Below are 14,135 nucleotides of genomic sequence, written 5' to 3' on the forward strand. Positions count from 1 at the left end.
TAATTCTCATTAGAACTGTATACAGTTCAACTGGTACCTGCAAATGAGGCTTCTGTAAGAAAAGACAACATAAAGAGTGTACTATTAGTCCCATTACCGAGTTTCTTTTTTCTAGATATAATTATTTCTGTTTAAGTTTTAAAAAAGTGGGACAGAATTTCCCTCGATATTCTTGGTTCCTTTTTCCACTTTTTCCTCACAGTAAAATGTTTGTGTGACCTTCCCAGTCACTAAAGAATCAGTATATAGGCTATTCACTGACTCTTAATTCAAATCCCCTAGGTGATTAGTTCCCTGAATTGAGTATGAAGAGAGTCATTTGAGTTACTGTAGATATTCTTTCTTAGCAGAACAAAGGTGCTGTGGAAAATAACACCAAAATCAGTGGTAGTTCTATATATGCCCAAAATTTGAGCAGCATAAATCACAATTTGAGATCACAATCCTCTTTCCTCATCTCCAGGGAGGCAGAAAAGAAATTACAGATAACCAAACCAGTTTTCTTCTGTGTTATTTGCACCAGAAACAGCTAGAACAAGTCAGCACACAGAATTAAGCTGAGGGAAGTAATATTTTGGCCATGGACAAAAAGAGTAGGATAAAGGCTAGAAATGAGTCACAGATGACCCTAAGATAACAAGCAGTGTTTATAATTCTTACAAATTCCTCTCAAATGACAAGATTTTTGTTGGTCCCATGGTCATCCCATGAAACCGTAGCCCACCCAGGAATTTCTGTCTGTTTAGTAAAAGTTCCCTCTTCCAAACAGCTCCCACCTTGTGAAATGAGTGAGGGGCCAGGAGACAGAGCTGAGGAGGGGACTGTGCAGGGCAGGAGAAGCAGAAATGGGGCATAATGGATGCATGGAGCAAAAGAATATCGCTCATTTTGGACTCAGAGCAGCAGATGTGACTGCTGACAAGCGAGAGTTCTGGAAGCTTCAGAGGATGATAACCACAAAGCATACTGGATACAGAAGAATGTGTTCATTAACGTGGCACCTCACACATGCTGCGGGTAGGGAAAGGCACGGTTCACTAGATGCACAGAGACATTTTTCTTAAAAATCTCATCATTGGGTAGCATCACGATTCATGACTGTAAAGGCAAAAATGCTGGATTTGAGCAATGAGGAAAAAAGTGATCGCTAATGGTTTGAGAGAATTTGTTAAGGGAAGATATGATCTTTAGCTTAGACCTAGTAAGCCAGCTGGGTAGTAGCCGAAAGATAAAATGAGCAGCAACTAGTTAGAGCTGTACAATACACTTGAAAGTGATCCGCATAGGAATTAAATCCTTTTAATTGTCCACATGACATCAGCCACAGTCATCTTTTGCAAGACCAAACATGTTGTTAAACCTGACAAAATACTACTTTAAAAAAGAATAACAATAAAAAGAAAAGCCCAACAAAAAACTTGTGCTGTAAAGAAGGCTCTAAGATTGCTGAATCATGGTTATATAGTTTTTGCTTGTTTTAGATTGAATATGAGGCAAGATCTCTACTGTACCCAAATTATCAAATAGAAAAGAAAATACTGAGACAATGGATTAGGCAAAGAGACAGCAAGAACGTCAGGAGAGGACAGATTTGCAAAAGCTGCGGGTAATGTGATATAGAAATTTTTAGGTAACTGTGTCTAAAAGGCCCCAGTGACACATAAGGAAATTCCCCATGCATTCTGTGACTCTCTGTGTTCTGAACATCTGAAATCTCCTATTTGTGGTTAAATAGGTGGCTGACCCATAGAAGTGGACTTCCAATAGCAGGCAGCGGATTGCAAATGTACAGAAGATGTGGTTTCTGCCTAGCAGCGTGAGTTTTCCTTACTCTCTATTTCCAAATTAGGGAGCTGAAGAGTAACCACAGTACCTCACTGGCACCATGCAAGTTCCTATGGCCCCAGAAGGGAACTGGGAGACAAAGTCCATCATGGGAGGCTAAAGCCTACTTTCTTTTTCATGTAGCCCCCGGTAGATTTGGAGCTGGCAGACGAGACAGAGTAAGTATGTGTGTCTCTGACAGTATCTAAGTAGCATAAAAGGTCAAGAAACAGAGGTCCAGTGGACCTCCAGAGGTCCTGAGGTCCAGTGAAGTATAAGAAGTTGTTAGAGACTTTGTTCAATCTCAGTGAGGAAGTGAAAGACAGACTGGAAGCAATTAAATTAAAAATTAGAAGAAGAGGAGCCTTAAACAATGCCTGCAAGCTTTCAACACAAAGATAATGTAGCTGAAGAGAAGAATGAAAGCAGAGCAGCAATTTATGTTGTGTATGGAGTGATCACAGCACATTTGTGTTGACAGAGGAAGAAACCAGTGAGCAGGGAGAGGCTAGGGGTGAAAAGAGTACTGAAAGGGACTGGGAAGTTTAGGCTGGAAGAAACTGAGTGCTTGGATAGATGGGTGGGTTTGGAGTGAAGAAAATGCGTTCATTGCCAGTTTCAGCCCTAAAATTGAAAGAAGAAAGGAACTGGAGAAGAGAAGGAAGTAAGACATGGCGTACAGTATTGCCCACCTTTTTTTCCAGGATGCTGGTAAGATCTTGTGAAGAGAGTGAAGAGGAAAGGGAGTGAGGAGAGACAGAAGCTAGCGAAAGGTTGATGTCCTCTGCAAAGGTGTTTGGCCAGGAATGTGACTGCAAGGCACTGACCTCGTAAGGTGTAGTGATCTGTTACTATATTTTTTCAAAAAATTTGTTTGCTGAAGACATATTTTTCAAAACATCATGTCATCAACTCCTGGCGTACTAGCAAGCACACTAGCGTCGTGAAGGTTTAGTCAAATTAATTTTATCTGCATATTGTGTCTTCGGCAGACTTTGCATGTGGGATGGCTTCCCAGGCAATTAAACCCGAGCAATTAAGCTGGTAAACAAGCGCGCGTTATGCTGCCTAATGCCAGCTGTGAGCGCCCGAGGAGGAGGAGGCCCGGGCGGCGGGACGCCCCGTCCCGCGGGACGCAGCGGCTGCCGGCGCCGGAGCGCTGCCGCGGCCGCGGCCCCGGGGGAAGCCGCTGCGCTGCGGGGCAGGCGCCGCTCCCAGCCGCCGGTTGGCTGGGGCCGGGCTTTGCGCAATCCCAGGTTTTTACCGTGCGGGAATACCTGGGCCACGGCTAATCACCTCCGTCAGCAGAGCGGAGCAGAAGCGCGTGCGTAACCGGGGCTCCAGTAACCGGCGAGGGAAGGTGCGAGCTGGCGGCCGCTGGTGCGATGTGCACAGCACGGCCAGCCCCCGCGGGCGGGCGGGCGGGCAGACACCAGCACCACGGACACTGCCTCAGGCTCCCGGCAGCCGAGCGCGGGCAGCTGCGGGCGGACCGAGCCGCAGGGGCCGGGGCGGAGCCCGCAGCTGCGGTCGCTCTCCGGCGGCTGTGCTCGGCCGTCCCCCGCGGGACGCGGGTGCGTTTGAAGGGGAGAGAGGGGAGCTCTTCCCGGCTGTCGTCTCAGCCGTGACCGCGCACAACTTGTGTTTACACAGGGCGACTGCCAGGCTCCCAAGTTTAGCGTCGAGATAAAATTTATTGCGGTTATGCCGGGGAAAGGGCTCTGCTGCTGCGGAAGGAAAGAGAAGAAGAAAATGGACGGGAGAAGCGGCGGCGGGTCAGAAAGGCACGGGGGCTCTTCGTGGATGGTTGTATTTGTCAGCAGTTTGGCAGCACCTCTTACTTTTTGCGACGCTGCTCCTCACTTTAAAATAAGTGTTTAGCTTAAAATGTCTGTGTGATAACTCCGAGGTTTATCCCCCAATGAGATATGAACCTCGTCCAGTAAGCCCCGTCGGTCCTCTCGGTGCTTAGCGAGCGGCAACCTCGCCCCCAGGGACTTCCTTTCGGCCCCCAGCTGCCCCTGTCCCGGGTTGAGCCTGGCGCCTTTCCACTCCTCCCCCCGCGGGTACTCCTACCCAGGGCTCCCCCCACCCCTATTTCGGGCGGTCGCGTATTATTCCTGGTTTCTCTGCTAGGCGGTCTGCGGCCGTGACGGTTTCAGCCCGGGGGAGGTGGCAGGCCTGGGGGGGGGGGGGGGGGGGTGACAGGCACAGGCCTCATCTTGCCGCTGAGGTAGTGTCATCTTTCTTTCAAAACTGAACGCTGTGATTCCCCCCCACCCCGGTAGTTTTTGTTATTATGGCTACACGGGCCCTTGGAGCTGACCTTCCTTCCCACTTGCCGCGGGAGCACCCCGCGCACCCCTCCCCGGCCACCACAGGCTCGGGGGTTTTCCCTCTCCGGCCCCATCCCCGAGCCCCTCCGTCGCGGTCCCCGCGAGCCGCCGGGCTGCCGCGCCGCGCCGATCCTCCCTCTCCTCGCGTGACCTTCCCAACATGGCGGCCCGGCCGCCCCCTCCTCCCTCCGCCGCGAGGGGCCTCCTTGGCGAAGGGGCGGGGGCGGCTGTCAGCCGGGCGGGGCGGGACCCGGCCGGGGGAGCTCGGCGGCGGCGGGAGGAGCGGGCGCGGGGCTGGGCCGGGCCGGGCTGGGCTGGGCCGGGCGGGGCTGCGCGGCGCGGCGCGGCCCGGCCCGGCGCCGCGCACACTGACAGGCGCTCGGCCAGCAGACGGCGGCCGCGCCGGGGTGCAGAGGCCGCCGCGCACCCTCCCGCCGCCGCAGAAGGAGCCGGCCGGGAGACGGCGTCGCCTCGGTGGGGAGACGTGGGGCGAGCGGCGCTGGAAAGCCCCGGCCGCCCCCACACCTGTGCCCTCCGGGGGCGGTGAGTGGGTGTAGCCCCCGCCGATCACCTGGGATCCCCGCCCCGTAGCGCCTCCGCCTCCCGTCCTCGCCCGGCCAGGGAAGGCGCCACCGCCGCTGCGAGCGAGCGAGCGCGCGCGGTCCGGGCGGCCGCGGGCAGCAGGGCCGGGGCCCGCGGGCGAAGCGAGGCGAGGGCTGCGGCGCCGGTGGGGCTCGGCCCCTCCCGACAACCGGGGCGAGGCGGGCGGGAGGGCGGCCGCCCCCGGCCGGCGGAGCCTGCGGCGCGGGGCGCTGGAGCCGCGGGAGGATGAACCCCAATGTCACCTACGCCAGTCGCAAGCGGCGGAAACCTGTGCAGAAAATGTAAGCGGCCCCGCGGGCGGGAGGGGAGAGAGGCAAGGAGGGAGAGACCGGCTGCCCGGCGGCTGCCGTCCTGCCGCGCACCGCGCCGTGGAGGCCCGGCGGGGGCGGCCGGTGGCGCCGTGCGGTGGAGGGGCGCCCGGCGGAGGTGGTGCCTCGGGGTGCCGCAGGACTTGTGTTGGGTTTAGCTTTTTTTTCCCCTTACTAAAGAAGGGAGTGTCGGGGCGCGGGGGGTCGAGGCGGTGGAAGGAGGGAGCGGTTGCCGGCAGCGCGGCGCAGCCGGCTGACCTAGATTGGGAGGCATCTGAGGTGACGGCTCCCGAGCGCTGGCTGCGCGCACCCCGCCGGACCGGGTCCCGCCGGTGGGTGCGGCGGGTGGGTGCCGCGCCGTCCCGGGCGGGCCCCCGCGCGATGGCTGCCGCGCTCCCGCCGCCCCCGCCCCGCGCTGCGGCGCGCCCGGGCCGCTCCGCACCGCTGCGCGGCTGCCTGGCGCTCAGGTGACTCTGCGGGGAGTGCGGGGTCGGAGCCGGGAAAGGCTCGGCCGGTTCCCACCGTTTAGGGCTATTTTTAGCCTATCTGGGAGGGCTGAACCAGCTTTAACCCTCCGGTATTACATTAGATGTTCTTATTTGTTCAGCTCCAAACAAACCCAAGTGCTGCAGAGCGGTCGAAAGAGGCAAAAAAAAAAAAAAAAAAAAATCTGGCCGTATGGTGGCTTTTTGTTTACTAATTTGTCTTTTTGAAACTCTGGGAACAGCTTAGTACCTGAGTAATTTCATATTATGCACCTGCTGTAGGTTTGATTCATAGGCTTTGCATGCTCCGCTAAAAGGCTGGTCTCATGAGAGTGATTTTTCAGGCTAGAGGAGATGCTTAACTTGCACTTTCAACTGAAAGTCAAGAATCTATAGGTCATAAAAAGTAGAAAAGCTAAACTACCGAGTTGCAAGAAAAATAAGCTAACTGTGATGCAAAGCTCAAAAAATCCCTGTGTATTTCTGCAGGGTACCTTTGTAGTCTTGGCAGTTATTTTACATCTACAGAAGCATTAAAGGATAGGATGACAAATATTTAATGAAATTCTATTGTGAATGATATATTTTTAGATTTATAGCAGACAACTGTCTTGGGGACAGGGGAATTAGCTTGAGTGCTCGTTTCTTTATGGTTGGAGTTGTTAGAATGAATGCACGTACATGGGTTTTCACCCTTCAAATAGAAAGTCTAAAAATGCTTTTTTTTTTAAAAAAAAATTACCTTGCTAGAAGATGCATTCATTCTGAAAATAGCAGTGTTTGCTTTTTTGACCATGCGTTTCCAAACAAAAATGTAGAGATACTGAATTAAACTGACGTTGTAGAGCTGGATTTTAAGAATTAAATGAGTGGGTTTTTGTGAAGAAATAAAAATGTATGGGTGGCATTTGTAGACTAATAATAATTGAAGGCAAATCATAAGTTCTGATTGTGAAAGGGTGAGGTGTTCTGCCTTGCTGGTAAGATCGCTTAATGTCTGGCTTACTATTAAATTCTGGTTAGTCTCAGAGGATGTGAAACTCTCTCTTTTATGTCACTGTAGTATCTATGTAAGTAATCCTTTTCCATGTATCTCCTTTTTAAGTTGGCTGAGCGTCTCTGATTAGTTGAACTTGAAGGCTTTTTTATTACTAATGGAAATCATTTAGCTATTGAGGGACTTTGACCTTTAGGACCAAAGGGAGAAGTAAGTGTTTCTTCTTAAAATAAAAATACTTGTATTAAAATAGTTTGCTGACCCATAAATAGAAGAGGAGGCTGATTATTAACCCACCTTGCTTCGGTTACTAGAAATTATTTTAATGCAAGATTAATTTATCTTTCATGTATCACTTATTCGTTTCTTTCCTCCTTGTAATGGCTGTGCACTTTGATTGCTTCTTCTGTTAGACCAACCTTACTCAACATTGCTAGTGGGTCAGAGGGCTCTGATTTCTCGCATAACTAATTACAGTCCATACCTTTAGGCCAAAAAAAAGTGAGAGAAGCAATAAGCTTTCGTAACTGATTGGGGGAGGGAGGGAAGATGTACTTGCTCCTAGTTAATAAAGATTTTAAACTTTATGAACAGTCCCAGTGTTGTGTTTTCTTATCCTACAGTTTGACACTACCATGATTTTAATCTGTTTGAAGTTGATTATTTCCTCCTGCTGGTAGAATTCACAGCTCTTAAAAAAAAAACAAAAACAAAAACAACCCACCCAAAAAAAAGGTGATACATTGTTGGGACTAGTATCTTTCATAGAAGAGACTGTTTCTGTAGATAGTTCTTCTAATGTTTTATTTGCCATATATGTAACTTGAGTGGAGATGATAATTGGTAACCTGTGGCAATAGGCAGCTAGTTTATAGATGTGGAAGAAGCTATGCATATAATGCCATAGTTGCCATGGAAAAAACTGAAATAGAAGAAATACTTCTTGCTTCAGGTGCAAATAACTCATTAAAGCCATGGTGGTAACTCAAAACCAGTTTAGGAAGCTTCCCCCTGCAACTCCCCGATTTTGTTATGTGCTGTGTAAAGGACTGAACTTGAGAGGGAATCTCGGACTACTGCTTGACAGTGCCGAGTGTTGAAATGTGCGGGTATTTTTTTTTTAACTCAGTAAGGAATTACAGTATCACAGCTGAAAAAGAAAAGCAATCATGGGGGAACTTAATAGGCAACTGTTCCTGCAGTTCATTTTGTTATCTTGTCATCTGCAAAAAGGAAAAAAAAAAAAAAAAGCCCGCTAAACCATGTGCACTCCAATTGCATGTAATATGCTACAGAAATCACTTTCTTAAAACCCTGGAGCTTTTAAATTTCCTCTTCATTTACTGTTTGAACACTGCGAGTCCTCCTGGTGGCAGCACGTCTGTGGGGTGTTTGACACTGAAACCTGGGGAGCAATGGGTGGCCCCTGCTTTTTCTTTTTTTTTTGTTTTTAAGTCTTGAATTCCTTTTCTCTAGTGATTAACTGAACTGCTGAATTAATACACTAGTATTGTAGTAGGAAGGATAAAATGCAAATTTTATGGAAGTGGGGTTTACTGTAGATAGATTCTAACATTAGGTGAAGGATATTATATAAATGTAGCTCCACCTTGTAGTTTTTATCTTTTTCTGCCTACTAGCTCTGATTTGCCTTGTTCTTTTTTTTCAGTGCTTGGATAGGAATTGTTTTGCATAACTGGATAAATGTAATGGACATGGAGTGAGGTGGGGAGGTCTAAATGTTTCACACTGTGCAGCTGCTAAAAGTGTAATGGCATGTTTCTTCAGCAGACTAAGTAAGAAATTATGATATGGTTTTGTTCTCTGTTAGCTTAAATGTATTTATGATATTAGGTACTCCAGAGAAAAATGTTTGACTGGTTGATCCTTAATTATGAGTAGACACAGTAATTTCAGAAAGCAGTGCAGAGATACTTCAATTTAAAAAATGAAACTATGTATTCTTTCAAGGCAAACAAACAAGAAGTGCCAGAACAAGCTTTCAAAATGGAAGTTCATCAGAAAAGAAAAATAATCATTAAGATTCCTTTGTGTAAAGCAGTATCTGCTACAAACAGCAGTTTGCACCTCTTACTTGAAGTGGAAGCAATAAAGTTGTTACCTTATGTAGAATAAACTTACTATATAGAAATGATAGCCTTGCCAGTCTTGGGGTACCTGTATGTTACATGTAGACTGCTGCTTAAATTTCACTGGTTTTTAAGGTTTGTCCTTTTTTTTGGTTGGTTGGTTTTCAGTCAATGCTTCTTGCAAAAGTATACTTTTTAGAGAATTTGCAGCAAATGGAGATAGACAAATGTAGATAGCATGGTCAGTAGATAGGAATATACTTTTTCTTTCCTCTTTCCAAATAGCCTTGGCCTGTCATCTTAAACAGTAATGAAATATGTTAAAACTGAGTGTGAAACTTTCATTCTTGGTTGGTGTTCTGGCTGTCTCTATCACTCTGGCAGAATCCTTCATACACCAAAACAACCTGAGCAAACTAAAACTCTGTTTGCTACTGGAGGACAAACAGTTGCCCGGCATTAACGAGTATCATGCTGCTGATTGAGGTTTTTTTAGTAAAAACAACTTTACCCCCTCAGAGGCCTAAATCTTTGCTGGTTTCATTGCCCCTTCAAGATAGGGGGCAACAACTTTTGATCCAAGAGGTTGATAGTCTGTGTCGTATCTGTTGCTTCCAAAGAAATAGTCAGCTGAATTTTCAGTAATCATAAATTCAGTGTGGGAAATAAAAGAGTAAGTTCTTAGAAGTATTTTTCAATTGCTAAAGTAAATAGAGAATTTTGGAGGATGTCACCTATTGTAATACTTGCTTAGTGGTAACGGATGCATTTCATATACCTGATCTACATTGAATTAAATAATATACATAAGAATAGCATGTGTTTTTGCATGGACTGCTAAATATGAGATGAAAAATATATATAGCTGAAAAGATTAAATGCATTACCTAGGTGACATGTACGTTCTTCCTTATGTCCTTTTTTCTAAGCAATAGAACAGTTCTGATGAACTTTGAAGTCTGTTTAAAAAAAAAACTAAATAGGTTTTTAACATGTCACTGTATCTTTAGTGCTCTTCTTGCACATTCTTCTATTTCCTGACTTCATTTCACATTTTGGTCTTGTTAATAAGGTATCTTTTTTTTCAGTGCTCGGCTGTTGAGTTTTTTCCTTCTTCACAAAATTTTTGTTTTCATCTTATAAATAAAATAAATTTGTGCTTTATTTTCATTTTCTCAATTGCTTCAATTTCCCTTTTAAAATATACAAATTAGTATATAAACATTGAAACTTATTTTGGCCTTTCAATAATAATTAAGACTCAGGTACTTGAGCACCTTCCTTTTAATAATTTAGTGTTGTTAATGTCTGTGAAGGAGCACATGGTAAGCATGTGTAATGAAAAATTCTGATTACGTAGTCTGTAGCAGACCTGTGAAAATAGTAGTCAGCTAATGTTATGATGGCAAATCCTTTAGAATTGTTAAAACAAGAATTAAGAGCGCTTGCTTGTCTTGCAGCTGTTGGATAATAAGAGTTGTAGCTCAGTTTGGAAGCACTGAGTGTACAGAGACCTCTGGCCTTTGATTAGGGAATTCAAATTTCCTGTGAAAGGTAAAAGATCAAGAACTGAAAGATCAGCTTAAAATCCATTCCCTCCTTTAGTCTTTTTTTTTTCTTTTAAATAAAACACATGCATGGATTTAATCTTGACATAGCACATAATTTTCCTTGAAGATAATTTTCTGCAACGCAGCTAGGGCTGTCTTTAGCATCAAGGGTTTACATAAGCGGATGGAAAATGATTTAGCTTCCTACTTATGCCTCCGGCATTTCTGCCTTTATTCCCTTCGTCAGTGAAGGCTCCATTTATATATAATGGATTTTAGTAGGGTTACAAAGGGGAAAATTAGGGAAAATCAATGTTTGATTTGGAAGGGGAGAGAACATGGTAAGATTTATGCTGCAGATACTGGTAACTTAATATTCAGAAATGTTGTACACTGCACTTAGAAAATCCTTATGATTTGAACTAGTTAGAAGAAAGAGATAATTCATTAGAAAGTAAAGCAAAAACAATTAGATGTAACTAACAACTTGAGGTAACTGCACAGTTGCATATACTTTCAACTAACTTGTCACATTGCTTATAGAAGTTTTAAGCAAAGTGGAGGACAGTTGTGAAAATAGAAAATCTGCTATTTAGTGCTGATTTATTTGGAAAAGATTGCCTGTTTTGAATGGTTTCCATGGGGACCTCCACTTTTCAGAAGCAGACCTGTTTGATTTGATAGTAGTGAGCTGTTCACTGATTGTTTTACAATTGTTATCTCCTTAAAGTTTGGAATTTATTATTCTGTCTCTACATTTATTGCAGTTTAATACATAAAAAATATTTATGAAGTAATTTTTAACGTTACTGGTAATGTTTGGTGATTTTTGAACTTTATTTTGTTAGGGTTATATTTAAATTGTGTTAATCATGTGGCTTGTACAAGTGAATATTCTGCCAGAATAAGAGAATGTGAAGAAAGCTTTACTAAATTATTTTAAGTTTAATATTCGCCTGGGGATATGGTGAGCTGCAGGTCTCGAAGTCAGGGCTTGTGACCAAAGTACACATCTAACCAAATATTTAGTTTGTCATCCATTGCAGTTGATGATGAACCGATGTTTATTTTCAAGAGATAATTTTCATATTTCTTGATTTATCTGTTTTCCCTGCTTTTCCAATGTTTTTAGGATAAAGCTGTACTAGAACTGTGTCCTAGACAATCGTTACTCTGCAGCAAGCTTAACTTCACCCATCTGGGAAGCAAGTGGTTGCTGCTGAGATATTATGTTTCTGTGTGTTAACAACATTTTGTATTACAGCATCTTCAAGTTTCCAGGCTCCACATAAGGAACATGCCTCCTTTAATGTGCAAAAGGGCAGCCATAGTGTTAGGGAACAGGCAGCCAGACTTGAAGTGCAAATTTTTGACAAGTGACACTTGAATAAACAATGCCTGTAAAAAGAAGGGCTTGAATTTAAACTAAGAAGTGTAATTGAAACATAAAGTAAAAACAAGCTAAAAATAGGAATATCCACTCTATCACTACTTATTTGACTGAAAATACAAGATGAAATTATTTTTCAATGTGGTTTACTTTCAGCAGTGGCAAGAATAACTATTAGAGCTTTTGCAACTTCTCATCGTAAAATTGATATAAGGATGAAGCTTGGAAGCAGGTTAAATGAAATACTGAAGAAATTAACTGCTGAAAGTCTTTATGCTCAGTGTTTTTGCGAGTGATACATCTTGCAGAACCAACATTCCTATGAGAGCAGCACAAATTGATAACTGCTGCAGATCTCAAGTAGAATTACATGCTGGAAAAGTGAGAATGAATCACTCCTTTAACTAGAAAACTGTTTAATAAATATAAAATCTACTATGCCTTGTGCAAATAAATTATTTGGTTTCATTATTGGCTTGTAATGACTAATTATAATTCAAATGAGGAGGGGTTTAAACCTGTTCCTAGACTTCTGCATATGTGTGAATGTGTGAGTATCCACGTATCTGGAATTGGAGCTTAGGGTGAATATGAATGGAAAATAGCAAGTTTACAGAAACTTTAGGTAATTCAAAACAGAAAGCTTTTTAAATTGTACTTTTTAAGGTACAAAGGCATACCTTCATCATGCCGTACTCAAATGAAATGCCTTCAGCTGAGAGGTGACTTAAAGGATGAGCTCAATAGTGTTTGCTACAAATATTTTACCTGCTGACTGAGCTGTATCTCTTGTTTTCTTGTGGAGTTTTGGATGGCTCGTTGTCTAGTAAGTTACTAAAACTTTTCCTATGTTCAGTTGACAATAGCCTGTTCCAAACATTGACAAAAACTAAGGACACCTGTGAAAAATTGTAATTGAATTGAAAAAGTGTACTGTCAAATGTATTTATACACAAATATTACTAAAAGTTATTGGATTATTTGTAATATGAACATTTGGAAGAATTCAAGTGACATTTGAGTGAGAGTGTAGGAAACTTTTTACAAAAAATGCTGAATCTCAAAGGTTTCAAATGTTCATTACATGTTCAAATAGCCATTGTAGCTCTAACTGCTTCATTTAACAGTATGTGTGTTGGAGGTGGGGTTAAACCATCTTAGATTTTTTTTTTTCCCAATGGGAAACAGAATTCACTTGGGAAAAACATTTTGTTTGTTGAAGTTTGAAAGACAATTTGTAACATTAGGTTTGGCAAATATTTACCTTCATTTTGGGAAGGAACTTACATTTATATTGCATTTGGTTTTTTTTGCCACAGAGTAAAGCCAACCCCAGCTGAAGGAGTCAAATCCAACCCATCCAAGAGACACAGGGACCGCTTGAATGCAGAGTTGGACCGCTTGGCTAGCCTTCTGCCTTTCCCTCAAGACGTTATCGCCAAATTGGATAAGCTGTCTGTGCTTAGGCTTAGTGTCAGTTACCTGAGAGCCAAAAGTTTTTTTGACGGTAAGGGTTGGGAATTTATTTGGTTTTGGACTGCTTGTAAGATTCTGTTCATACTGTATGTTGATTTCAGCTGTTTAAGTACTTAAAACTGTTAATTTATCCATATTTTAATGGAACATCCAGTTACATGAGTATGTGCAGTGTAACTGTATAAAGTAAGCTTTCCAGTTTCTTGAAAACCAAATGTAACTACTTACATTTCACTTAAATCACTAGTCTTCCAAAGCTTTGCATTTGGAAGTAATACTGCCCTTAAGTCTTCCAGTCCTTTTCCTTAGACTTTCAAAGACACTGAAGAGATTTCTTTTTCCCCCCTCTGAAAATCGCCTTCAGAAAACCATTACTGTTCAAAACATGTCAAATGAGTTCCCATCAGCTGTAGTTTTTGATGCATCATTAAGCAAAACAGACTTTGTTTTGATATAAAGTAATAGCTAGTGCCCCTTCCTACAGTTTCTTGCAAAGGTGACTTGTAAAGAAATAGAGGCAAAGTCTTTCCTGTGTTCAAGCCCTGATTAATGCAGGGCATGAAGCATTAAGATGACAGTTAAGGTTCTCCAGTTGTATGGGCAGGTTTTCCCTGGCCCCAGCCCTGGCAAGGGTAATACAGCAGCGCTCGGAGTAGTAATCAGACCAGAAGCACATGTTCACTTACACCATCTCAGAGCTGACCAAGGAGTCCTACCCCTCTCCTTCACTACTTGAGTTGTTCTGTAGGGTGAGATGTGACGGCTGGCTTCATGTCAGTTTCTTCAAAGGCAGAAATAGTCTGGTCCTTTTCATTGCTGGAATAAAGCAGGGAACTTGTATTTAAATAATTGTCCTTCTTTTATTAGTTAGTGAAGTTTTACAATATAATTCTATCTTCAGTATAATATTGATCAGCTGTAGCTAAGGACTCTTGCTTGCAATGGAGTTGATACTAAATTGCAAGGGGGTTCTTTACAAAGTTTTTTGGACATTAAAATAACCTCTGTCCTCATCACTTTAAGATTTAGTGTTTCGGCCTCTTGATAGTGACTCCACACCATGGATTAATGGACTG

At 43.8% G+C, this 14,135-nt stretch overlaps 1 protein-coding gene across 1 annotated transcript in view; it reads left to right on the forward strand.

The window, feature by feature from the left end:
- The first annotated feature begins 4,988 nt into the window (after positions 1 to 4,988).
- AHR (aryl hydrocarbon receptor) overlaps positions 4,989 to 14,135 on the forward strand; it is a 67,701-nt gene continuing 58,554 nt past the window's right edge. Inside the window, exons 1-2 of the mRNA XM_059819055.1 lie at positions 4,989 to 5,044; positions 12,903 to 13,090. Coding sequence (XP_059675038.1) covers positions 4,989 to 5,044; positions 12,903 to 13,090 — 244 coding nt within the window. The remainder of the gene's footprint in view (positions 5,045 to 12,902; positions 13,091 to 14,135) is intronic.

Source organism: Gavia stellata, chromosome 6, assembly GCF_030936135.1.
Source record: "Gavia stellata isolate bGavSte3 chromosome 6, bGavSte3.hap2, whole genome shotgun sequence".
NCBI classification, from domain to species: domain Eukaryota; kingdom Metazoa; phylum Chordata; class Aves; order Gaviiformes; family Gaviidae; genus Gavia; species Gavia stellata.